Source organism: Alligator mississippiensis, chromosome 2 (genome assembly GCF_030867095.1).
Source record: "Alligator mississippiensis isolate rAllMis1 chromosome 2, rAllMis1, whole genome shotgun sequence".
Lineage (NCBI taxonomy): Eukaryota > Metazoa > Chordata > Crocodylia > Alligatoridae > Alligator > Alligator mississippiensis.
Genome location: NC_081825.1, coordinates 258,837,080 through 258,861,205, shown reverse-complemented (window position 1 = coordinate 258,861,205; position 24,126 = coordinate 258,837,080). Strand labels below are relative to the sequence as shown.

The 24,126-nt window shown below is 48.9% G+C and overlaps 1 protein-coding gene across 1 annotated transcript; it reads left to right on the top strand.

Annotated features, from left to right (window-relative positions):
• Positions 1 to 8,574: 8,574 nt before the first annotated feature.
• On the top strand, positions 8,575 to 14,589 carry FOXA1 (forkhead box A1). The gene is made up of 2 exons (XM_006264253.4): positions 8,575 to 9,074; positions 12,146 to 14,589. The coding sequence occupies exons 1-2, from the start codon at positions 9,000 to 9,002 to the stop codon at positions 13,379 to 13,381; spliced, it is 1,311 nt and encodes a 436-aa protein (XP_006264315.1). The 5' UTR covers positions 8,575 to 8,999; the 3' UTR covers positions 13,382 to 14,589.
• The last annotated feature ends 9,537 nt before the right edge of the window (positions 14,590 to 24,126 follow it).

The following is a 24,126-nucleotide window of genomic DNA, read 5'->3' as shown; positions in this document are numbered from 1 at the left end:
AGGGCCACATCTTGACTTTGGTTTCATATGTGCTTCACTCTCAACTGCATAGTTGAAAAGCTCTGTCTTTTGAAGTGTGCAAGTCCCACATAGATACATGTGGAAGCTGCATGCTAGGGCAATCTGTTGAAAAAAAAGGTCAAGCCACTGAATGGAATAAGGAGTGTAATCTGCTGCGATTCCAACAAAACAGAAAGAATAGGGGAGTCTAGCATGAATGTTGCTAAAAAAGAGTGAAAGGATTTTCTCCTGACCCTGCAAAGGATGAGGTGTGGTACGACAAGACTCTCTATTAGTGATCCTGCAAAAGGTAATGTAGAACAGGTCTCTTCTACCTGATCCTACAGATCAGGGCTTCTGCTTCTAGACATGGTATGTCAGGTCCTTTATGACTGCTGTTGGGAGGAGGATGTGGGTTCCCCTCTGTTTACCCTATCCAGTAGCATTGCTGCTGGAGCAACAGCCCGAGGCACTAACTTGAGGGGTGGTAGAAGGACAAAAATAACAGCTGCTTTCTTTGCTAGCTGGCTGTGCTTTCCACCAGTGGCAGCCAGGAGTCATTGATGCCCAGGGTATTGAACTATCCTGTTACACCTATGAACCTATCGCTGTTTTAGACAATTTCTCTCATTTATCACTTGAAGAAGAGGGGAGATGGGGAACCTGAAGCTGGGTGGATTCCAGAAACTCTCTTTAAGTGAGTTCTCATTTAATGTTGTCAGAGAGAGATGTCCTGCTGTCCTACCCTTCTAAGGTTCTTCCCAGCTCACTGATTACTGCACTCCATCTGAGGATATAAGAGGAAGCACTCAGTCCACTAAGTACCTTTCCTGATGCCATTTCCTTGAACCTGAGCAGAGTAGGAGTCAAGGCTGTTGAGTGAGTTGAGGTACTGTGTAAAAAGAAAATCAATGCCATGCCACCAGCTAGGAAGGGAAACCAGAACTGGGAACAGGTACTGTAGAAAATGGAGCTCTGAGCCTTGGAGAACTTGGGAGGTCTCAACAGTGATTTGACAATATTGGTCTGGATAAAGCCCTAAAGACTATGAACTGAATGTAGCCTCCACACCTGCTTCCTTGGGCCTCCTGTTCTTTATCATGGGCCTGGTGGTTACAATTTTAAGGTGATGTCTGATATTCAGTTCCCCACAGTAAAGTCATCAACTTTATAAATATGTAAAGCCACAGAACTTTAAATAAACCACCTATACATTTTTATATTTGGCTTTTCTATTCCTGTGAATTCAAAATAAAGGTAAATCTAGGACAGCATTTATGACAGTCATTTGCCTCTACCATACTTCTCTCCTATGCAGATACACAGGTAGGCCGCATATAGATGACTGTGGACATATGGTTCCCTGGGATCAACTTGCAGTGGGACACCTTGCGCTACTGCTACTTGTCCCCAGGGAACACCTGTGCCACACGCCCTCCCATGCACAGCAGGTTACCCCAGGTGGGGTAAGGGAGCCTGGGTTCAGCACTGGGCTGGCTCCAGCAGCCTTACCTGGGTCCTGGGGGTCTCTTGGGGCTGCAGCAGCAGCAATCTTGTTGCTTAGAGCCTGGCTGGCAGCTGGAGCATGGCTGCATCTGCCCAGGCTCTGGTTTTGAGCAGCAGATGCTACCCCCCATGCACCACTCTACTATATATGTTTGTTTGTTTGTTTGTTTGTTTGTTTGTTTGGGTTTTTTGGGTTTTTCAAAACCCTGTGCTGCTACCTTGCAGCATGGAGAACAAATGAATGTATAGTATGTGGCACCACAGACATGTCTGCAGCACCACATACGTCATCGCAGTGCTGGTCTGGACACAACCATAGAGGCAACTGGCTGAATTAAATCTCTCTCCTTAGCTGATTTGAAGGAAAGATAGAAAATGAAGAAGCAAATGTTTGACAGCATAATGCCACAGAAGAAGAATGGTGCTAGACTATACTTTGCACTTACCTTCCACAATCCTAATCAGTCACAATTTGAGTGAGCAAACAAGTGCTTCCCTATACATAGGGGTGCCAATTCAACAGAGAATTTGAGTGATGCATTTACATGCAGATCGTGGTTAAATGGCCTTCATCAATTAGCTGATCTTCTCCCTGGACGAATCAACCTACTGCAATTCTAGGATTCATACTATTTAAGAGACCTTTGGTTTCCACAGGTTTTAAGGTACAGTTCATTTGCAACTGTTTCTTATTTCCATGTTTTTGCACTGTGAAAACCAAAGCAATGATTGAAAGATTGTAGTTGAAGTCTGTATGGAATGCCACAAAATTGGAAGCCAAAGTGGGTGGGTGGGTGTACTAAATTAAGTCCTGAGCTACTGTTGCTGCACAATGTATCTTGGACATCCTATTTAAGAGACTACTGAATGTACCCAATAAGCAAGGTAAACAATTATCTTTAAGGTTCACTAAGTCATCTAATAAATATTACACCCTACATTTGAAACAAATGCCTGTTTGAATACTGTTGCACCTTATGTGAAAGTAGAAATGAGTTTTTTAATAGTCTGTTCCCATAATTAAACAATGTTACCTGTGAGTATCCAGGCAATTTGAACTATCCAAAAAACACGTACATAAAAAGCATCGGTCACAAAGGATTGTGTTACCCCAGATTTTGCATAGCTTAAGTAGGTTTGCAAAAATAATATTGCTTTAAACAAATACGGAGGAGGCTTCCTTGTTACCCCGCTCTGAGTCTGTAGTAATCACTGGGTCTCGGTTTGTTATTGGCAGTTTTAATTTTAAAGATAGTTTTCATTTTTCTCTTGTTTAAAGGGCTTGGGACACAGGGATCTTTTGATTTCTCTTGAATCAAGTATGTCGGTCATGTAAATGGATTCTGAGGACAGACGCTACAAATTCAATCTATATACAAAGGAAGTCATGCTAATGCAATAATAAGAAAATATAGCACAAAATAGCACAACCCCCCCCCCCCCGAGTTGCTGCAACAACGTGCAGAACAGTTTCCTAGGATTGATATCCCTTACACCCTAATTAGCCTAAAGAAACACACTGAAGTCCAACACGTTACAGTCCAGCAGCGCCTACTGGCGAGTGCTCTAGCGTGTGCCCAGTGCTCTCCAGGAGCTGTTGGGCATCTACATGACCTTCTCTAGACACATCCTCCCTAGGGTCTTGTTTCTGATCCCCTGCCCTATTATAAGTATCTTCTGAGCCGATCCTGCTCAGGATCAAGCCCCCTACCAGTGCTTGGTCAACCTATTTTACAAAGCTATCTGCCGCGTCCTGGGTGGAAAGACGTCTTCTTGTGGACCTGAGCGACACCTGCCCTTCGGCTCTCCGCACAGCATGCCCCGGTGCCGGGGTGCGCGGCAGAGACGGGGGCGGGCAGTCTGGCAGCGGGACTGTTCGAGCTCGATTGCTGGTGGAGCTGCGAAATCCACCCGGGGGATGAAGGGTTTGGGGCTGGAGACAGGGAAAGGCGCGATGTTTGTGTTGATGTCCATGTTCCCGGCTCCTGGCAAGTCTCCAGGACTCTGAGGTGGGGAGCAATTAAGGACTTTGCATCGCTGCCTCGTGAAGTTTACAGACATCCGCGCATCGCGTGGACTCTTTGAAGGGGTCGCTCCAGCTGCTGGCCCGTGTCACCGCCTGTCACTAAGGAACCTGTTCAATGTGCTGTACTGTATGGAAGGAGTAGCAAGCCCGGTCGAGTGAGGACAGCTCCCACTCTCCCATCACCCCCCCTCCCCCTTTATTTGCACCGTGCATGCGAAGGAAAGTGAGAAGTAGGAAAGAGCGATCCACTGGAATAGGTTAATCCGGATGCATTTCCTAACTGGTCCTTCGCCTGCAGGCAGCAGGGCAATGACGGATTCGGTTCAGAGCGAAGTCCGTGGAGTGGGACCCATGACCCACGGCGGGGCAGAAGTCATTTGTGTCCAGGGCATGCGGGAGCAATGGAAACTGCTTCCCCGCGAGTGCATTTGAAGGGGCAGATTTCTCGGTGCAGTTAAGCAGACAGGCAAAGAGGGAAGGGAGAGCCGCTGTTAGGGCGGATCCTTAAGCAAGGAAGTTTCAAAAATTAATTAGCAACCCTGCTTAGCTGGCAAAGGAGGAGGCAGGGAAAGTTCAGGTGGAAAAAGCTACAAGAAACTGCTGACCCAGTGAAGTGTTCCTGTCTGGGCAGGTAGAGGGATCCCGAAAGAGCGGAAAGCAAATGCAACCTTATCTCATCTCACCTGGTCTTGAACTCCTCGAGCGGCGAGGGAAGAGCTGAGCCTGGGAACCAGAGGCAGGTCCGAAAATGAGGAATAGAGAGGGAGAGGAGAGGGAGAGGGCTGGGAGCTAGGGGTGAAACGCCGACTGTCCTGATCGCTGCTCACAGCCTGGCAGTGCCGTGAAGCGCCCGAGCGGTTGTGCTGTGCCCGGAGAAGCAAGCCCTCCTCCCCTGGCACTGCGGCTCCTCTCAGCTTTTGCGGGCCCCTTCCCGGAGTTCAAACTCTCTTTCCATGAATCGAAACCCGTTCAGGGAAAGAGACAGGGAGCCTCAGGCTACAGCAACCAGACCTGCCCCGGCCGCGGGTTTACTGGGAGCCTTCGCTCCCCTCTGCCACCTGCCAACCGCGGGATTTTCGTTCGCTTGGGGTTTCATTGCCCTTCATGGGAGGCTTTTCTTCCCCAGTTGTTTTTTTTCTGCGGCAAAGAGCAAGGCTAGGATCCCTGACTCCCCTTGTTCGGTTCTGTAGAAGAGAAACAACCTTGCCTGGATGGCCGGACTTTTGGGGCAAGGGACTTCTGGGGGGCAAAGATGAGATGGGGGGACAGAGGAAGGGAGCTTCCCACCACCAACTTCAGAGCAAACAACTTTCCAGGTCCCTTCTGTCACACTCGGATCGGCTGGAAATCCTGGCTAGCAGTGCCCAGCTGCGGCGCAGGGCTCTCCAGTTAAACTGAAATGCAGGGCAATGAAGCAAAGTCTCCACATAAGCCTAGACGGAAATGCCCTTTGCTTGCATGCAGGGGACAGGTGTGGAGATACCCGCTTCCCCACCCAGCTGCGGGGGGTTTCTCGCGGACCAGACCCTCCTGTCTGGGTGAAATCAAGGAGCCTCTTTACAGGAAATGCAAAGAATCAGCCGCAGCAAATTCCCTCTTAAATCAAGTACAGAGGCTGTTTTTGTCCTGGGGAGCAGGGAGATTAAAAGGCGGCTTCCTCCTTTTCTAAAGCAAAGACCTATAGCCGGAGCAAGCAGGAATGGGGAGCGCGTGTGGACGCGCCTGACCGGGTGACTCGCTCTTTGCAGGGAGCAAATGAACTGGATGATCGACGGGAATTTCCAAGCTTCGCCCTTTAGCAAATGCAATGACAGGCCGAAAAATGTCCCGTTCCCCTCCCTTCATGAGCAATACTTTCTTAGGGAAGGCCTCTCTCCAGCATCCTTAGTCAGAAATAAAGTACACAATGTCCCCCAAGGAGCCTGTTTCCTAAAACCGGGTTTAACAAATGCTTCTATGGCTCAAAAGAAGTGATCTACATTATTGAAGGGACAGTTCCACACATCCGCTCCCAGCAAAGCCATTCTCTTTCCTAATTTTGATCTGTTCCCCCTTAATCTGCAACTTTCTCTGGTTTGTGATACAGCGAGAAATGACTGAAAGGAGCAGAGGCTCTGCCCCCGGTTAGGCGAGCTCCGTCCTTCTCTGCTCTACAAATCAACTGATCTTCCTGGTCCCCCAGACTTGGTCTAACTACACACAGGCGGCACCGTGCCAATAAAAAGCTGTGTCACCTGAATCAGGGGCATGTTCCTAGACCCTGACAAAGACATCTTGATAGCTAGATTCATCGTCTGGCCACACGCCTTATGGACACATACCATAGGACAGTTAGGGGACACGCCTCCTTTTTCTTCTTGCTTAAAGCCCGTGGTCTCCCATGCCAGCCATGTTAGCACACAGACTCAACACCTAGCTGGGTAATGAGATTGAGTGAAACCTGCTTTTTTATACCCCCCATATCAGCACAGATCTCAAACACCAGAGCCACCTAGAAGCACTAGGCAGGTGACCAGGAGCCAGCGCAGGCTGCCATGCAGGGTGATGGGAGCTCCCAGTAGCCGCGGCTACTTTGCCCCAGGCAGCTTGATTTGTATGAATAAGTGGAAAGTGCTGTCTGAAGATTATAGACTGCAATTATTCGTGTGGTATCCTAACCAGTAGCTGTGTTTAATACAGGTATGTGCGCTTGGCGTGGGAGCTGGCCAACAGGAGGCGCTGTGACTTTATGCAATCAAAGGAGTTTCCTGCACACCTAGAAGTTCAGTGACACAAACTTCTCTTACAATCACCCTTTTAGCAGAGGAAATCTAGCACGGAATCAGCTTTTTAACACACCTATTTAATCCGGGTCTTTAATCAGCTGTGTATTGCCGTCGTTGCTTGGAGGATTTTTGGTTTAGCTTGGTGGGCATGGAGTGATTTTGTTTGGTTATGTTTTATTCTGGAAAGATAAAAAATATCATTGTGACCCGGGTTATATTTTGGCCCCTAGGTATTGCTGCTCGCCTAGGAAATGTGAGCATCCTTTGCAAGTGTATCAAACTGGTAGGCGTACAGTCCCCTTCCTTCAGCTCTGCAGCTGAGCTGTCTGGGAGTGTACGACATTGTGGAAAATTGTTCTTGTCGTTTTAAATTGAAAAACATAAAATAAAATTCACGATTTTGCTTGTGTCATACAAATGGAGAATAACTGATCGGACTGTCTCAAAAAAGAAGAACAAGGAGACTACTGCTGCTGAAAGTGCCTCCATGTTTCATGGTTTATTTCTGCAGGAGTATGATCTCCAAACGGAATTGGAGCATTGACATAAGAGTACTAATTCATATTGTATCTGTCTATTCGCTCAGACAGATGGTTGGTTGGTTGGATGAATTGATGGATGGACGGATAGCTTGATATAACATAGCATTCATTGTCTAATGTTATCGTCTATTAATATTTTCTATGTGGATTTCATTTCAATGTCTTTTTTTTTACCTAGTGTGACAATTTAAAAAAAACAACAGATTATAGTCCAAAGGTTTTATCTCTTTAGATCCTTAACAACACATTTGCATCCCTTGTTCTCTCCTGCTGATTTCACGGTTTTGTTTGTTTCCAGGATTTAACTTAATTCTGTTGCCAGATTTTAAAGGGAGAAAAGAAAAAGAACAAAGAAAGGGGTAACAGAAAACGCATTTAGAGGACAAGTTAAAACATATTTCTCCAACCCGAGATATTCTCTCTCTAGACAGGGCGTTAATTTATTCTCAGCTACTTTAACAAGAAACTTTTAAAATTGTTTTTGTGACGACTGAGAATTTTTTAAAGAATTAAAAAATATATATTAAACTCAAGGACAGGTAAACGTGCACCTAAACGCAGTTTAATTTTTCGACGTGATAAATATCCAGCACAGACATTCAGATCAGTTGGGCTGGGTTTTTTGTTGTTGTTTTTTTTATCAGTTCGGCATGATTAGCTCAGGATTGCTTTTCAAAACATTAGTTTACCTAAGGTTTATAACCCCCCACCCCCGCCCCACAACTTCAGAGACTTTTTACTCCGAAGTAGTACAAGTTCTACCCTACTACCCGGGACAAGCATCAGGGATGCTGCTGAGACACCCAAGGAGGAGAGTCTGGGATCTTAACATCAGAGCAGAGAACAGAAATGGAAAATATATTAGATCGTCCTCTTCATCCCTCTGCAAAGGCTGGATTGATCCCCACCGTTTATTTCAAGTGCTTAGTCCTACGTAATTTTGTTTTATTGTCATTGCCCTTTTCCCCTTTTAGCCAACAGAAGACTTTCTTGCCAGGACCTGAAACCACGCACAGTTTAGGATGTTGATAATATATCCGCTACTTATTGTTACGTGTGTTATTCCTGCTCCTAGGTGACTATTTCCAAGCACGCTTCAGGGCTGAGCCTTTCTACAATAAAGATATCAAACGGTTTCGGTGACTCACCTGGTGTTTGTCAAGTACAGGTTAATGTCACTGGATCCGCATTCGAGCCTCTGTTCGTGTTTATTGGGCGACTTAACGTCATGCCTCACCGCTGTGACTCACATGGTTTCTGAACGTATGACATAGCACAAAAAAAAAAAGGATCATAAAAAAAAAGCCTACAGCTACACAGACGCCTCATCTGAAGGGCTGACACCTCCTAGGTGTCAATAAAAACATTCAAATCAAGATCGCAGGTTGAAAGGGCAGCTCTTTTTCGGGGGGTGGGGGGGAGCCTGGGGGCGGGGAGAATTGTGTGATGAGGACTAGATCTCAGGGTGGGGGGCGCGTGTTGGTCGCAGGACTCGGCTTTCGGAGCACATCCCGCTCCTCAAATTAAAGAAGCATCTACTGTACTTTAGCAAACATGGCCTCTTAATCTCAGGGTTGAGGCTGGCCGGCCTTTTGCATCCTATCCAAACAGAGGGGGCTGCCCTTCCTTATCTCCCTCATTTCATTTCCCCTGATCCCTTGCTAGCATTTGCCCTGGCCATTTGAAAGGAGTCGCTTTGCCTTTCCTCCGCTCTCTCGCTCTTTCCCCTCCCACCTCGCGCTCTCTCTCCTTCTTTCCCCATAGTTTAAACCAATTACACTGCTTTGCAAATAAAGTGCCGCCCCGGGGGAGTTGCAAGCGAGTGGAGCTGCCTTGTTTGCAGGTGCATCTCCGGCTTTGTAGGTGCGAACGTCTTTGTGCGGCGGACAAATGGGGAGAGGAGGAGGAGGAGGTGGGCACTTCTGCGACGTAAGATCCACATCAGCTCAACTCCACTCACATCCCAGCCGGCACTTCCTCACTTTCTCAAGTGTCTCGCCCCACACCGCTCCCTGCCTCCTTTTTGGCTTGTTATAGCCCGGGAATCCAGCCCCTTCTGCCCAAGGGCTGGCTTCCTGCTAGGCTGGGGCTCTCGCGCTCCGGCCCCGCAGCCCGCGGCTCGCAGAAGGACTGGATGGTTACCCCGGGCAGGTTGGCTGCATGATGTTAGGGACTGTGAAAATGGAAGGGCATGAAACTAGCGACTGGAACAGCTACTACACCGACACGCAGGAGGTGAGTGACTCCGAGGAGGGGCGCGTGGCGGAGCGGGAGGGGGAAGGGGGGAGAGCGGCGAGCTGGGGAATCACTTTGCGCTCCAGATCCTGCCAGTGCAAACGTGTCTTTTTCCAACACTGAAGCCGGCCAAGCCAGAAAGGAATCGACATCGTTTCCAGTAGCCCAATAGGAGCCCCAGTGCCGGTCGGGCGGCTGCCTGCCTGTTGGGAGCGCGTGGGAGGGCCGGGGCCGGGGCCGGGGCCGGGGCGGAGAGTCTTGATCTCTTTCAAGAGGCCACATTTGTACTTTTGCGGTCACAAAAGCGCCCCGTAAACTCCTGGCTCGGGGCAGAGGGCTGCGCCTGGGCACTCCCAGCCCGCCTGTGTCCCACACGCCGGGAGGCCCCGGGCCGACACGAGCCGCTTCCGCGGGTGCTCTTGTGCTTAAGGGCCCTCTTCGCGGGCAGCTTTGTTACGGCCTCACCTGTCAGCTCGCAGCTTTTCCTGGGCAAAACAAGCTCTCGTTTGCAGCCTGCCACCAGCTCTGGGGGACTGGGGAGCCGTTCTGCTCGGCGGCCGGCGGGTGGCGCTGCGGAGAGCCCGGCCAGAGCGGCCTGGCAGCGGGAACCGGCCTCCCGCGCCCCGCGCCCGCGCCAGCCAGGCCGTGCAGAGGGCAGCGCGGTCCAGCCCGGGCAGCGGGGCGCGGAGAGCAGGCAGGGAGAGTCCCGCCGCGGGCCGCGCTCCCGCCGGAGCTGGGAAGTGGCCGAGCAGGTCGGAAAGGGGGAGGAACAGGCTTAGCGACAGTAGGACAGCGAGCGCAACATCCAGGGCCGCGCACGGCTTCAGGCATGGAAAGGAAGCACTTTGCCGAGCAAGTGTGGAGGGCTCGTGTGCCGTATGATATGTATACATATATATTCTACCTTATCATTTATAATAGCATATATATGTACACATGCATGCACACAGTACATCTAAAATGTTAACCCGCAGTATTTACTACAGACGCGCGCACATAGATATATACACAGGTCTATAAATATTACTTTAGTATATAGGTAGTATACACACATAGTATACACTAGTATACAGATGTGTGTGTGTGTGTGTGTGTGTGTGTGTGTGCGCGCGCATGCGCACATAAATTATAAGTAGTGGATACACATAATATACACTAGTATAGTATACACTAGTATATACACAGTGTGTGCTGGCATGCACAGAAATTATAAATTATAGGCAGTGGATACACACAGTATACACTAGCATATGCACAGTGTATGTGTGTGTACACATGTATGGATATAGCTGTGTGTGTGCACATACATTATAGGTAGTAGATACACAGTATACACTAGTATATGCACAGCGTATGTGCATGTACATACACACAGATATCTGTGTGTGCACACATAAATTATAGGTAGTGGATACACATAGAATACACCATGTGTAGTGTATATGTGTGTACACACACATACGCAAATCTAGATAGATCTATGCGTGTGTGTGTACACACAAATTATAAATTATAGGTAGGTAGTGGATGCACACAGTGTATATGTGTGTACATACACATATAGATATATCTGTGTGTGAGTCTGTAACACATATACACTGTGTATATCCTTGTGTATACTATGTGTGTGTCCACTACCTAAACAGTACAGTACTATTTATATACCATATATATGCATACACTAGATCTAGGCACTGTACACATGTACATACAAACATGTGTATATACATAACTACTCTACACTTGCTAGCTTATTTAATGTGGAAGGAGCAAATAAGGGTCATATAAATAATCTAGCCTTTCCATTCCAGTATTGGCTAATAGGAAATTCTGCGACCCTCCCATTTCCTTCTTTAGGGTCGATATCCTCTTCTTATCGGTTGTTTTAATTAAGCCATTGCCCAGATTCTATCAGGGAAACTCATTTCAGTACTAACTTATGAAGTGATTATTCCCCCCTCCTCCCCCCCCCCAAATTAAAATGATGTTTGCAAGAGAGAGAGGCAGCCTGGAAGCTCCCACGCTATTCATGTTGCTATTCTGTATACCAGCAACTATCTTTAAGCCTAGTTTCAATTTCGAACCTGCATTTGTTTTCTGCAAAAATAAATCCACTGAAAACGGCTTTTCCACTTCTATTACATTAAATGCAGCATTGATACGTCTGCCTTTAGCCACTCTGGGGTAGGACTGAATAACAGCTTTGCTCTATGCCAAGCTGGTAAATATTTTTGCATCTTACATTACAGAAAACCGCGGGTAAGGAAAGTTTGGAGTATTTACACTTCAAGGAAAGTTTTTAGGTTAAACTGAATAATCGGAGTCCCTGGCTGTGAGATAGATACAGATACACAAGGTGCCCTGCAGAAATGTATGCCCAGATGAGCTGGTGAATGTCCTATAATAGTAATATTATTAAAGCTTAACCAAGAAAGAAGAAAAAAAGGGAGAGAGAGAAAAGCAGCAGCGTGGCGCAGTTGTGATTATCCGTGGGGAAAGAACCGCGGCCAATTCCATCTCGCCCGGGTCACACGTTTCATCAGACAATGCGCCCGTTTGTTTCAGGGATTGTGCTAGTTTTAATACCCAGCTAGCAGGGGCAGGCGAGACCTACATCTGTGTCCTTGCATACGTGGGTAGGTACGAGAAAAACGGGGGCGATCTACCGAAGCAGGAGCACGCCGGAGCACTGTTTGCCCGCGCGGTGCCTGCCTGACTTGCTGTGGGGACGAAAACCCGAGATTGAAGTTTTCTAGCACAACTCTTGGCCGAGTCCTGCCGGCCGGCGCAGCCTCCAGGATGCAAAGCAACCAGGGACACTTTCCAAGGGAGGTGCGGGGGGGGAACTGAGCCTCGCACCCTACCGGGAGACGACCTCGGTGCGAAGCAGAGCGCGGAAACAGGGGGGCTCGCCGCGGCCCCGCCGCGCACCTCTGCGCCCTCGCGCTGCGCGGGGCAGGGCAGGGCAGGGCGCCCTTCCCGGGGCGGGGGGCATCGGGGCGTCGGGCCAGGGCAACCCCTCCTCCTCCTCCTCTTCCTCACCGCCTGTCCCGCTCTGTCCCCTTCTGCAGGCCTACTCCTCGGTGCCCGTGAGCAACATGAACTCGGGGCTGGGCTCCATGAACGGCATGAATACCTACATGAGCATGAACCCCATGACGACCAGCGGCAACATGACCTCCGGCTCCTTCAACATGTCCTACGCCAACCCGGGGCTGGGGGCCGGGCTGAGCCCCGGCGCCATGGCGGGCATGCCGGCGGGCTCCAGCGGCGCCATGGCGGGCATGCCGGCCATGGGCGCGGCGCTGAGCCCGGGCGGCATGAACGCGGTGCCGGCCGCGCAGCCGGGCGTGAACGGGCTGGGCCCCTACGCGGCCATGAACCCGTGCGTGAGCCCCATGGCCTACGCGCAGTCCAACCTGGGCCGAGCGCGGGACGCCAAGACCTTCAAGCGCAGCTACCCGCACGCCAAGCCGCCCTACTCCTACATCTCGCTCATCACCATGGCCATCCAGCAGGCGCCCAGCAAGATGCTGACGCTGAGCGAGATCTACCAGTGGATCATGGACCTCTTCCCCTACTACCGCCAGAACCAGCAGCGCTGGCAGAACTCCATCCGCCACTCGCTCTCCTTCAACGACTGCTTCGTCAAGGTGGCGCGCTCACCCGACAAGCCGGGCAAGGGCTCCTACTGGACCCTGCACCCCGACTCGGGCAACATGTTCGAGAACGGCTGCTACCTGCGCCGCCAGAAGCGCTTCAAGTGCGAGAAGCCGGCGGCGGGCGGCAAGGCTGGCCAGGAGGGCCGCAAGGAGCAGGGCGGCTCCGGCGCCGGCGCCGACTCCCCTTTGCACCGCGGCCACCCCAAGGCCGCGCCGCTGGAGCCCGCCGGCGCCAACCCCGCGGCCAGTCCGCCGGCCATGGACCACAGCGGCTCCAGCCCGGAGCTCAAGACCTCGGCGGCCGGCGCCTCCTCCATCAGCGCCGTGCCCGCCCTGGCCGCCGTCCCGCACGCCCCGCACTCCCTGGCCCACGACTCCCAGCTGCACCTGAAGGGGGACCCCCACTACTCCTTCAACCACCCCTTCTCCATCAACAACCTCATGTCCTCCTCGGAGCAGCAGCACAAGCTGGACTTCAAAGCCTACGAGCAGGCGCTGCAGTACTCGTCCTACGGGGCGGCCATCCCGGGCGGGCTGCCCCTGAGCGGCGCCTCCATGGCGGGCAGGGGCAGCATCGAGCCCTCGGCACTGGAGCCGTCCTACTACCAAGGTGTGTATTCCAGACCGGTGCTGAACACCTCCTAGCTCGGGGGCCGAGGCTTTCCCTCTCCGCCGGCTCCCCAGGACTGTTACTTCATTATCGTGTGTATGTTACGATCCGACGAGCCCTCCCGCCCAGCTGAGCGGGCCCTCTTGTACAGACCCCCACCCACCGCCCCGCCAGCGCTCGCTGCAGCCCGGGCAGGGGGGCCCGGGGGGGGGAGACATTGTTGAGCTTGTAAACTATTTGTTTGTGCTTTCCATCTCCTCCCACCGCCCCTCAGTGCTCTAGACTCTTATGTAAGTTTACAGGTATGTGGCAATACTTTCACCCCACGGAGATGAAGAAGCGAGTAGGCATAGGAGGCGCTTGTTGTTTTTGTTTTTAATTAAAAAGGCTTTGAAGGACAACTCAGCTGTGAAGTAGCTACACACTCGCCCCTCAGAAACAGGGGGCTGTTTACTTTCTCAGATCATCCTTTTCATACTTGCACCCCCTCGGGCGAGGAGAACACGCGCACGCAGGCCGGGGCCGGCTCCTGCACTCGCCCGGGTGCCAGCGGGAGGGCGGAGGGGGCAGGAGCCAGTCCTTAGATTTCCAAGTGTGAGGTGGCTTGGGATGTAATATAGATACAGAGGTCACAGCCAGTCGGATATTTTTTTTTCCTCCGGAGCTGTTACTGCAGATTCTCATCCATCAAGAACTCTCTTCAACATGTGGATGACATGCTTATTTAATTTCAGAGTCTTTTCATCGTGTACAAACTAGAACGATATATGTATAACGTTATCCCCACCCGCCCCCCGAAAAAAATATTGCCTATTAAGCCAACCCAAGGGAAGAGGAGATCTCCCTCTCCTTTGCAATTCAGTTTCATGATAACGCCTCCAAAATATGTTGTGGCCGTTCAATTATTGCCATGGGTAGCTTGTTTCATCCAGTGTTAATGCACTTTCCACAGTTTTACACGGTGTTAGCATAGACAGACGGGTTTTATTATTATTCCTGTTTGCTTTCTCAATGTTCTTAATTTATTGCATGGTTTATATTTTCTTTCTTTACAGCTGAAATTGCTTTAAATGACAGTAAAAAAAAATTACACGTGAATTTAAAAAAATAGTTAATTTTATAAATGTGATTGTAATTCAAAAAATATTTTGATTTAAAATGATAACTGAGAATTTAAGCCGTGAAGTATGTTTTTGATTATTTGCAGTTAAGGACTTTAAATAAATCGAATGTTAACAATGAACGATTTCTGCTATTTTCTTTGAATTGCATACGGTGGAAGGATAACTCAGGTTTATACCAAATAAAAATAGAGGGGTATTAGAAAGGAAGGATACCTTAAAATAAAAATATTTTTATTATTAACTATTCTAACCCCACGGGGCAGGAGCGGGTTTGCCGACTGTGCAACTGTATATATGTGTGCGTGTGACAGCTATTACACTCGAATACACTGGTATTGAATACAGCAATAAACATATTCATGCATGACCAAATTAAATATTCATTTTGGGGGAAAAATCATTGGAACGAAAGCTATATAGGATCTCTTTTGTCATTATTTTTTTTTAAAGAATTCCTCGGGTAGCAATATTCTTAGCTTGTAGAGTGAAATGTCATTTTAGGGACTAAACCAACCGGCTGGTAGAACTCGGTACCCTACAGGACACCAGAAAAAATAAAACTAACCTTTCACACGGTATTTCCATTTTAAACCTCCACGCTTATTTTCTTAATTTAAATGTAATCCGATCTCAGTGCCATCCGTTGCCTGTTTAATCTGTAGCAATGGGAAATTTATTCAGATATTTCTGAGTCCAGTTGTGGATCCTGGAACTCATTTAACAAAAGATGCCTCTCTTTCTTACCGCGGATCCTAAGCATTAACTGAAGGACGTTGGTTTTGGTGGACAGATAGATACGCATGGAGCGTGTATTTCTTTTTCTACTGAAATGTAGCACAACTATCAGCAGTACACAAGGAAACAGGTTTATGGCATTGCCTGAGCAAACCCCCTTTTTTTGGCCCCGATTCTTCCAACGACGCGGTTTCCAGACCTCATGCTGTTGGTCATTATTACATTTGAAGAAAATCTCCTACATGCAACTTCACACCAAAAGCGCTGCTCTAACCCACAGAAATCATTCATCTCCTTGGATGCTAGGCTCAGTTTCCAGACATCAATAATAACAGCAGCAGCCCTGGCGAACATGGATCCCCAGCAAGCCCTTGTTTGTGTGAACTGCATCATCGGGAGGGGTTTGAACTTGAACAGCTTTTGCTTTGATCAACCCACTTCATCCAAGAACGCGAGACAAAAGAACTGTAATTCTCTTAATTATCACACAATTGCCCCCTGACTGGTCGGGGAATCTAAATTGGTGGGGGAGGGGGAAGGGGGCCAGAAATCCCGTAGCAAAACAGATCCCTCAAACCCGACTGCCCAGCGAGGAAGGAAAGAAAAATATACACGTAGCCCCCCGCGCTGGGCTTCTTAAAGCAGTTTGGTCGTCCAGACACTGGCCACCCACTGAAATAAATCAAATCCTCACATTTTGCTACAATTGTATATTTGATCAGCTAGAGATTTCCAACGACCCATCCTGGACTCTAGAACAACATGCAAGGCACGGTTACGCTGCTTCAGGAGGTTAGCAGACTATCCTGATGACACTATTTTGCTGTCCCATCGCATAAGACGAGACATACTCGTCTGCTTTTCAGAAGTGCTAAATGCTGGCGAGCGCCGGGGCAGACAGTAGGAGCTGCAGGTTGCTGGGCACCAGGTTTGATGGGCCCTGTTCCTGAGTCTTTCCTCTGTTAATGGGAGTTTTGCCTGTTTCAGGATCAAACCGGTTTTCAGGAAGACTTCAACAGTCTTCCATGGAACAGACCTATAGATAATATGCCACTTCAGAACGGAATCATTGATGAATGCTTTAGGTCTGAGCACAGAAATATCCATTGACCTACAGCGGTAAGACAGCAGGATTCAGACATCAATTGTGGGACACAGGCTGTATGTAATTGACCTGGAAGAAATACTTGGGGTGTGTCTAACAACGTGTATTAACTAGGCCATTGTGGTTCAAAGTTATGCCCAGATAAAGCATGCAGTCAGCTCTAAGTGGCAGATATTTCCAGGATTTACATTAGAAATAATAGTAGACTCTCTCTCTTTTCTATGACTGAGAAATAGTGACCGCTCGGGGGAAACTATTTAACTGCAAAAGATTGGTACGTGGCCAGCAAGGAAAAAGTATTTCCTTCAAGAGAGCGAAGGCAGCTTTTTGTGCTCCGTTCAAGATTTAGAGTCAACAGAAGGCAGCGAAGTCGGCTGCTTTCTGCTCGCCTCTCAGCTCTTTGGATCTGTTGTAGCTGCTGCACTTTAATCCCCTACTCATGAAGCGTTCAGCAGCAGCCTCAAAATAAACTGAAACCAGGATTGCCTGGGCAAGACTGCGAACCACCAAGCCACAATATTCATAGGAGAAAATAGCAGCAGTTATGTTCTGCTAGTAACTAGTTCTGCCGGGATCCAGGTAACTCTACAGCTCAGGGTCTACCTATATCCCAATGTCCAGTGCTTTAGCCTAGGAGAGGGGAAAATTCATGTTGAGACCCGCTGTGCGTTTCGGACACTATTCCCGTTTATCAGGAAATTTCTGCCTCTCTGAAAAGGCAATTATCTTTAACCAGCCACGTGCTGGAAAGCTGCAACTGCTGGCATCCATCGGCTTCTTTTAACTTAATTAAATGTAAGCGGGCAGTAATCAGTACATGACTGGACCTCTTAGAAGATCTAAGTGGATTTTACGTAGTGTCAAAGACCTGAATTTGGGAATCAACCGAGCTTCCCTGCATGGACATTTTTTAATTTGAATTTGATTTTTGGATCGGACCCTGGGCTTCTGGTACAACGTAAAAGAGTGTCCGTACTTTTTCATTTAAGCCTTTTTAAAACGCTGAAGTAACTGGGATCCTGGCAAATTCTATGAGCAATGAACAGAAACATTCACGCCCAGACTGTCGCAGGTGTAAAAGGAAGCACTTTCTTTCTCCCTTACCTTAAAAAAGACTGAGGGAATCTTATTCCGAGCAAAGGTCGATTGGGGGTTTTACTCCTGATTCCGATGTGAGCGGGATCGTCCCCCCCAGCACAGAAATGTTCATTCCTTTTTTAGTGAAGAAGAATGAAATTGTGAGAAGGAATTAGAAAAAAAAAAGTCGGGGTGGGGATATGGGGGGACGCCTCCGAATTAGGAAAAGAATACAGGAGTCTGGTGTTTGCTGTCTCTGTCTAGAAGGAATGATATCTGCAATGGAAAAGCAATTGGAGGTTGGCTACTTATTGAAAGGAATCGATAAAAATGCAATATCAAATATAACCCCCCCCCAGAATTTAATGTTATGTTTGTCTTAACTTTAGGTGTTTGAATAAAGAGAAGGGGAAAACACCCTGGCATATCTGTTTAAAACGCATTTGTGCTTTGACATTATTTCCACACGTTGTTTAAAAATGATGAGACTGAGCTGACTTTTTAATGATTTGTGATCAGTCGAGGCTGAGCAGAGTCTCCCGAAGCAAGTGCAACTATAACTAGCCTTTAAAAAATCAATTGAATGTGTGTTGATTTTGCTTCAATATTGTATATAAAACACGTGATGGAAGTAGCCCAGAGTAATTGTTTCCAGTATGATAACTAGTGGTTCTAGATTGGGGGGAGGGGAAGGAGGGACTCATCCAGAAAAAAAAAAACTATTTAAAAACTACAAGGAAAGAAAAATACTTGTTAAACATACAGTTGTTAATGCAGGATCGGACTAATAGCTCTGATTTCATGCGAACCAAGCCACCTTCACCGATTGTGGGACCGGGATTTTCCTTAGAGATGTATATATATCCACGAATTGTGTGTATGTATATACAAATATATAATTAATATGCACACGTTTCCATTATAGAGACATTGAAACACACCCACCCACAGGTATAAGGAACAAACTGGCATTATATTGGGATTGTTGAGTGGTATGTGTCGTTTCTAATTGATTCTCCCTTCCTAAGCCAAAACCCCAATTTTGTAATATGTTTTATTCCAGTGAAGAAGTAAACATAAACATTGCAATGAGTTCACTGATTTGAATTCCACGGTCGATGCTGCAAAACAGAGGTCACTTTCCTTAATTGAAGCACAGGTGTCTCAGTCTCCCTGCAAACGCAGAACAGCAGCTCATACATTTAGACGGAACGGTCTCTTTAATTTGTAAGGTCGGTCTAAAGCTCCTTATAATGCATTTCCAGAGGGCCAAGAGTTAAATAAAGAATTGAAAGCGAAGGGTGACTGATGATAAGAAAACCTGTCTACTCTCGCTGGTTAATTCTCACCAATTATTCTTCCCATTGTGACAAAGTAACATTTAAGGACAGATAAGTCATTAGCCCCAGCCATTCCGTACTATTCGTGTTTCTCTTTTTCGTCTCAAACAGAAACTCACATTGAGATTTCACATATTTGAACTTTGGACAGATAAAACTAGCACTCCTCACCTTTGTTTTCAGTCACTAGGGTTTGAAACAGACTCAGGCTCCGGACAAAATCCATTTTGCTCTAAATAAAGGCGATTGCCAGCTTCTCCTCTTTCCCCTCTTAACCTTCTCAGACTAACCCAGTTCACTGAAATGTGCCATCTCCAGAAAGAACAATCTTACTGCAAAATAGACTCGGTCAATTGGTTTTTGCAAAGGTGAACTATTGTAATGAAAGCTCATTGCAACTCTTAACCATTGTTTTACTAGTTATTATTGTTTTAAAAAACGCATGAGATCTCGTTATTCGAGAGCAGCGTCTGGCAGAAGGGCGATTCGTTTACGAAGGGGGAGGGAAGTGTTGTTTTTCCACTCAGAATGCTGAAAGCCCAGTAAAGAGTTAATATTCCCAAATCTCAGCCTTGTACTATGTACTCTCTCCTCTGGAGCCTTGTAAAGGTAATGTGGGGCGGGGGGCGGAGGCAGGCACCCTAGCTAGCCAGACAGTCCAAAAGATCAGTCCTTGGAGCCTTGCTATAACGCGGGCTACACCCAGGGGGAAGGGCCCGCGCTACAGCGCGCTGCGGCAGGGCGCGGGGTCTCCCATAGCCCACCTGCCGAGAGGGGAACCCAGAGATCCAGCTCTATTAAGCTCTGTCCCGCTTAATGCCTATGACTATAGCAGGACTAACAGGCTGCTAAACTGACTTGTTCAAGGCAATTTCCGCCCCATTTTTAATCCCATTAGTCCCATTTTCTGGGTGCCTGACCCTGACAGCCACTTGCGGGGAACCAGCGGCTCGTAAGCAAGGTGTCCGTGACGCCTAGCAGGTGCCTGCCACCGCACTCAGTCGGCTCGAGGAACGGTGCCCTGGACCAGCTCCCTCAGGGGAGAAGAATGAGTCGTTAATTGACGTGAAATGGCCCTAATCAGCTGAAGAAAGGAGCATCTGCTCCCAGTGCGGCCCCTTTCTCTTAGGAGCGCTGTGAATGAGCCTTGCACTGGCCTTGCGGGGGTGCCTTGTGACCCCGGAGGTCTGCCTTGCTCAAGTCCCCCCTGCGGCTTCAGCTCATGTATCCACTCAGTGCTGGCATGGCTGAAATGCCACAGGCTGTAGCAGGACATCCCTGCCGCAAAGGGGCTGGGAAGCAACTCTGGGGATGATCCTGCCTCCGACTGAACTCAACAGAACAAGCCCCCACCTCGGGGCTCTATAGGAGCAGGATCTGGCCGGGCACTTAATGCACCAGTTGCATCGCAAGCGTTGCTTTTGTGCCCGAGACTCCTAAATGCTCCCCAGTTCAATCATCGACATTTGAAATGGGCTGTGTGCAGCAGCAGAAATCCATCTCCCCTTTATTCCCTCTGCTCTCCCAGCCGGCCCTGCATTCATGCTAACACACGGCTCCTCCTGGTTCTGACTGGTGGAAAATGTAAACAGACTGGTAACTAGGAGGTGTGGTTCCTCCGGCTGAGACCCGGGATCTCTCCATAGTGCCTCTTTGTATTGCCTCCTTTAGCATAATGACGACCTGGGGGCGGGGATCCCTGAACTCTGGGAGGGAGGGACCTGGAATAAGAGCATGGATGAATTTCCTGCAAAGTATGCAACAAGTTGTCTAGTTCTGAGGTTATCTGATGTGACCAAGACACGTTACTTCTCGTCCTTTTCCCTTGCCCGGCTGATTTATCTAAGGAAGCAATTTATAACCGGGCGTTATGTAACCGCGTTACACGAAGCGACAAACGTGTGCCATAAAATACCCAGCTCTCTAGTTAGACAATTAAACAAAAATCACATACAAATTCCCATCGAGAAACTGCAAATGGCCCTCGTTTTCCAGCACAGCCGCAGAGCAAAAGCAAAGATTTGGAATCAGATCTATACACAATCCTCCCAACATCAAGGGGGGCGGAGGGTGGGGGCAGAGTTATTGGTCGCATCCTCTCGGGGTAAATTAATGTTCTATATTAACGGAAACTTCACGGTCTTTCTAAGAAACATCCTGCTCTTCCGCACCAGAAAGGGGCGGGAGGGGGGGGCGATTATTAAAAAGAAGACCAGATTTCTAAAAACCAACACCAACACGCCAGGCAGAATCTCATCAAACCTCCCGTAAAGCATCCATATTTCGTGTCCCAGAGGTCCAGAGAAAGAGCCTTTAGCTGGTGCGATCCGGGCTGGTTTCCTCCCCCGCCCCAGCCCGGGCAATTGTTCCCTTTGAGCCTCTATTAATGCGGGACATATGTTATCCGCAGGCAGTAGGCAGCGGCAAGACTTTGCCATCTAACTTGTTGCTCAACTTACGAGGCGGTTCTCATCTTCTCATCAAAAGCCGTCGGTCTTTCTTCAGCCGTATGGGCAAAAATTTGAACAACAATGCTCGACCCCCTTCACTTCAAAAGCCGCTATCAGGGAGGCTACCCAGAGAATTTTCTCCCTGCCTTTCATTCCCAGTTTGAAAAAAAAGCCACTACAGGGCCAAGGCTCTCCTAATACTCTTTGATGGGGATTGAATTCATTATGTCCAATAACACAATTGTGCTTGGCCAACGAAAAGAGCAAAGCAATACTCATCTAGAATTAGAGAGAGGGGCTGAGAAGAAAGGGCGAGGAGCGGGTGAGGGGGATGGGGACGTTTCAAAGGCAGAGGGGGAGGAAAGGAGAAAACACCTAGACGGACAATCGGCTTGGAAGAGGGGGTCCCCGGCAGTTGAAATGCCCCAAGTGCATTGAGTGGCGCATTGTCGGGATCAAGGCACGTTGGTGGTCCGCCTCTGCATTCCTGCCTCGGCCCTCGATAGGGTGCTTGACCCAGCTCCGGCCACGGAGCGCGGGGACCCGCTCCCGGCTCCCTGCCCTCCCCGGCGCCACCTGAGCCGCCCCTGGCAAGCGCCCCGCGCCACGTGGGCGCCCAGCCCCCTCCTCGCCGGCACCACGTCCTGCCTGGCTCCCACGTGCGCTTTGCAGAGGGGACTTCAGTGCCAGTGAGCCGGCCTGTGCCCAGACCCGCCGCTCCACGGAGTGGGGGAGACCCCCAGCGTGTGCCTTGGCAGGAGCAGGGCGGTGGGAGGGTCTCGCGGCCCGGCTTGAGGCAAGGGCTGGGAAGAAACGCGGTCAAATGTGAGCACAGCCGGAGAAGCCGGGTAGTGGGGCAGGAGCCCCTGCCTACACAAGACAAGGCTCCTTGGGTACATGTGGTAACTGTTATTAGACCAACTAAAGAGAAAACTTCTTTGCAAGCTTTCGGACACAGAAATCCTTTTCCATGCATTGGGAGGTGTGCAGAAGGGTGCTTGTGCCCCAAGCTTGCAAAGAACAATCCCCCCAACGATTTCGTGGGTCTAATAGAAGATATCACATCTGCCCAAAAAGCCTCGTCTGCACCCAGCTCCCCCCTTGCCAGACGTGCGAGATTACAGCAGGTCCAGGCTTGGTCGAGACGCGGACGCGCTGCGGTTTTGTATCGGAGATGCTCAGTGTCCAGAGCCGGGAAAGGGAGGAGTGGCCGCTTAAATAAATAGCGCGGGGTGGGGGGGGCAGCACACGCACAGCCCTGCTCACGCCGCCTTTATTTCCGCGGGCACACGCACATCCTGACCTGGGGAGGTGTGACCCGAGTGGGCGACTGCGTCCACACGCGCACGTGGGCGTTTGCGGGCAATGTGTGCGTGTCACGTGGGCCCCGCCAGCATCCACTCCCTTCGCACCTCCCGCCTCCGCGGGCTGCTGGCGCGGGCCGGCCGCGTGACCCCGCGCCGCCAGTCAGCCCCGGAGGAGCGGGTCTGGCAGGCGGCAGCTCGCAGGTAGCACTAGGATAAGGAGGTGCAGAGTTCAGGACTCTGGCTCGGGGCTGCATCGTGTTAGCGATTTCCAAGCAGAGCTTTCTACTAGAATCAATGGGGAGACCTGGGTTTTGGCCCTTGCTTTTAAAAAAAAAAGACTCGATGGTGCAATAAAACACTTTGTCATCAGCCCCAGCACTGGCCGGGCTGCCCAGAGGCTCCCTGCCTCAGCTCCTCAGCTCCCCCTCAGGTGCAGGCTGTTGCGGGGAACCCCCCTGCCTTCCTCGGCCACTCTCATTGCAATATCAAGCCAGGGATGGGGAGAAGAGAGGGAAAACCTGGCTTTGCAAAGTGTTCAGCACCTGTTGGGAACAGTCCCCTTCTAAGGGATTATTGCAGTGGGAGTTGACCTCATACATTTGGGCCCTAAAAGCAACCAGGCCTTCTCATCTTAATGGACCCTTGTTAGCATACAATTTAAAAGAAAAAAACAGAGCCACAATGAGAGGAGGGTAGCAATGGGCTGGGCGGTGTTCAGGACAAATGCCAGTGCCTAGTAAGTCAGCATTAACAGTTTTATAACTATGTGGGCATTTGGCTGTGGTGAGTATGAGCTACCTGCAGAAATTCCTGAGAGAGGGGCACTTATCCTCTCTTCCCTGACTTTAGACTTAAGCAGAAATGTGTGAAAGTGAGTGAAGGGGGGAACCTAAATGATACTAGAAGAAATGTCAAATGCTAAGGTATATTTTATAATTTCCTGGCTTCTGTATATTTGTCAGACTTTTCAAATGACATTTTAACACATATTTTGCTTTAGCGGAGTTGTCTTTTATAATTTAAATCTTTCATGGAAGATTAAAAAAAGATATGGATTAGTTAAACTAGAGGCTGTCTATTAAGACTAATATGTCCTTCAGTGAGAAATAATTATATAAGGTTTTCATCATAAGGTTTAAAGAACCCATGACATTTCACAAGTGTAAGAGCACCCTCACCAAATTCCAATCTGGGTAACTAAAGGCCTTCCTAAAAGTCCTTACTATTTCAACTGAATGTGACAGTATTGTTATAAAGGTCCTACCCTTCATTAGGGCCAGAAGCAGAATTCTGTGGAAAAGAATATCTTATTGACTTCAGTAGAACTGTTACCTGAATGAGGATGGCTTTAGTTTATGTGACTGACTGGGTGAGGGATCCGGGTCAGGGGAGAGATTGTGCCTTCTGAACCTATATGGATTTCCCCACATGCAATAAAGCTGACTCTGTCATCTTTCCTTTCACAAAACAGAGTTGACCTTGACAGGATTATTTGATGTGGATTCCTACTCTATGCTCTCAAAAACAGCCTGAAAAATTTTATTATTATTATTATTATTATTTTGACCAAGTATGAGTTTGAAGCCATAGCCACATAGGTTTCAGTGGAGGTTTGGGTTAATTTAGGAGTTCAGGATCTCCC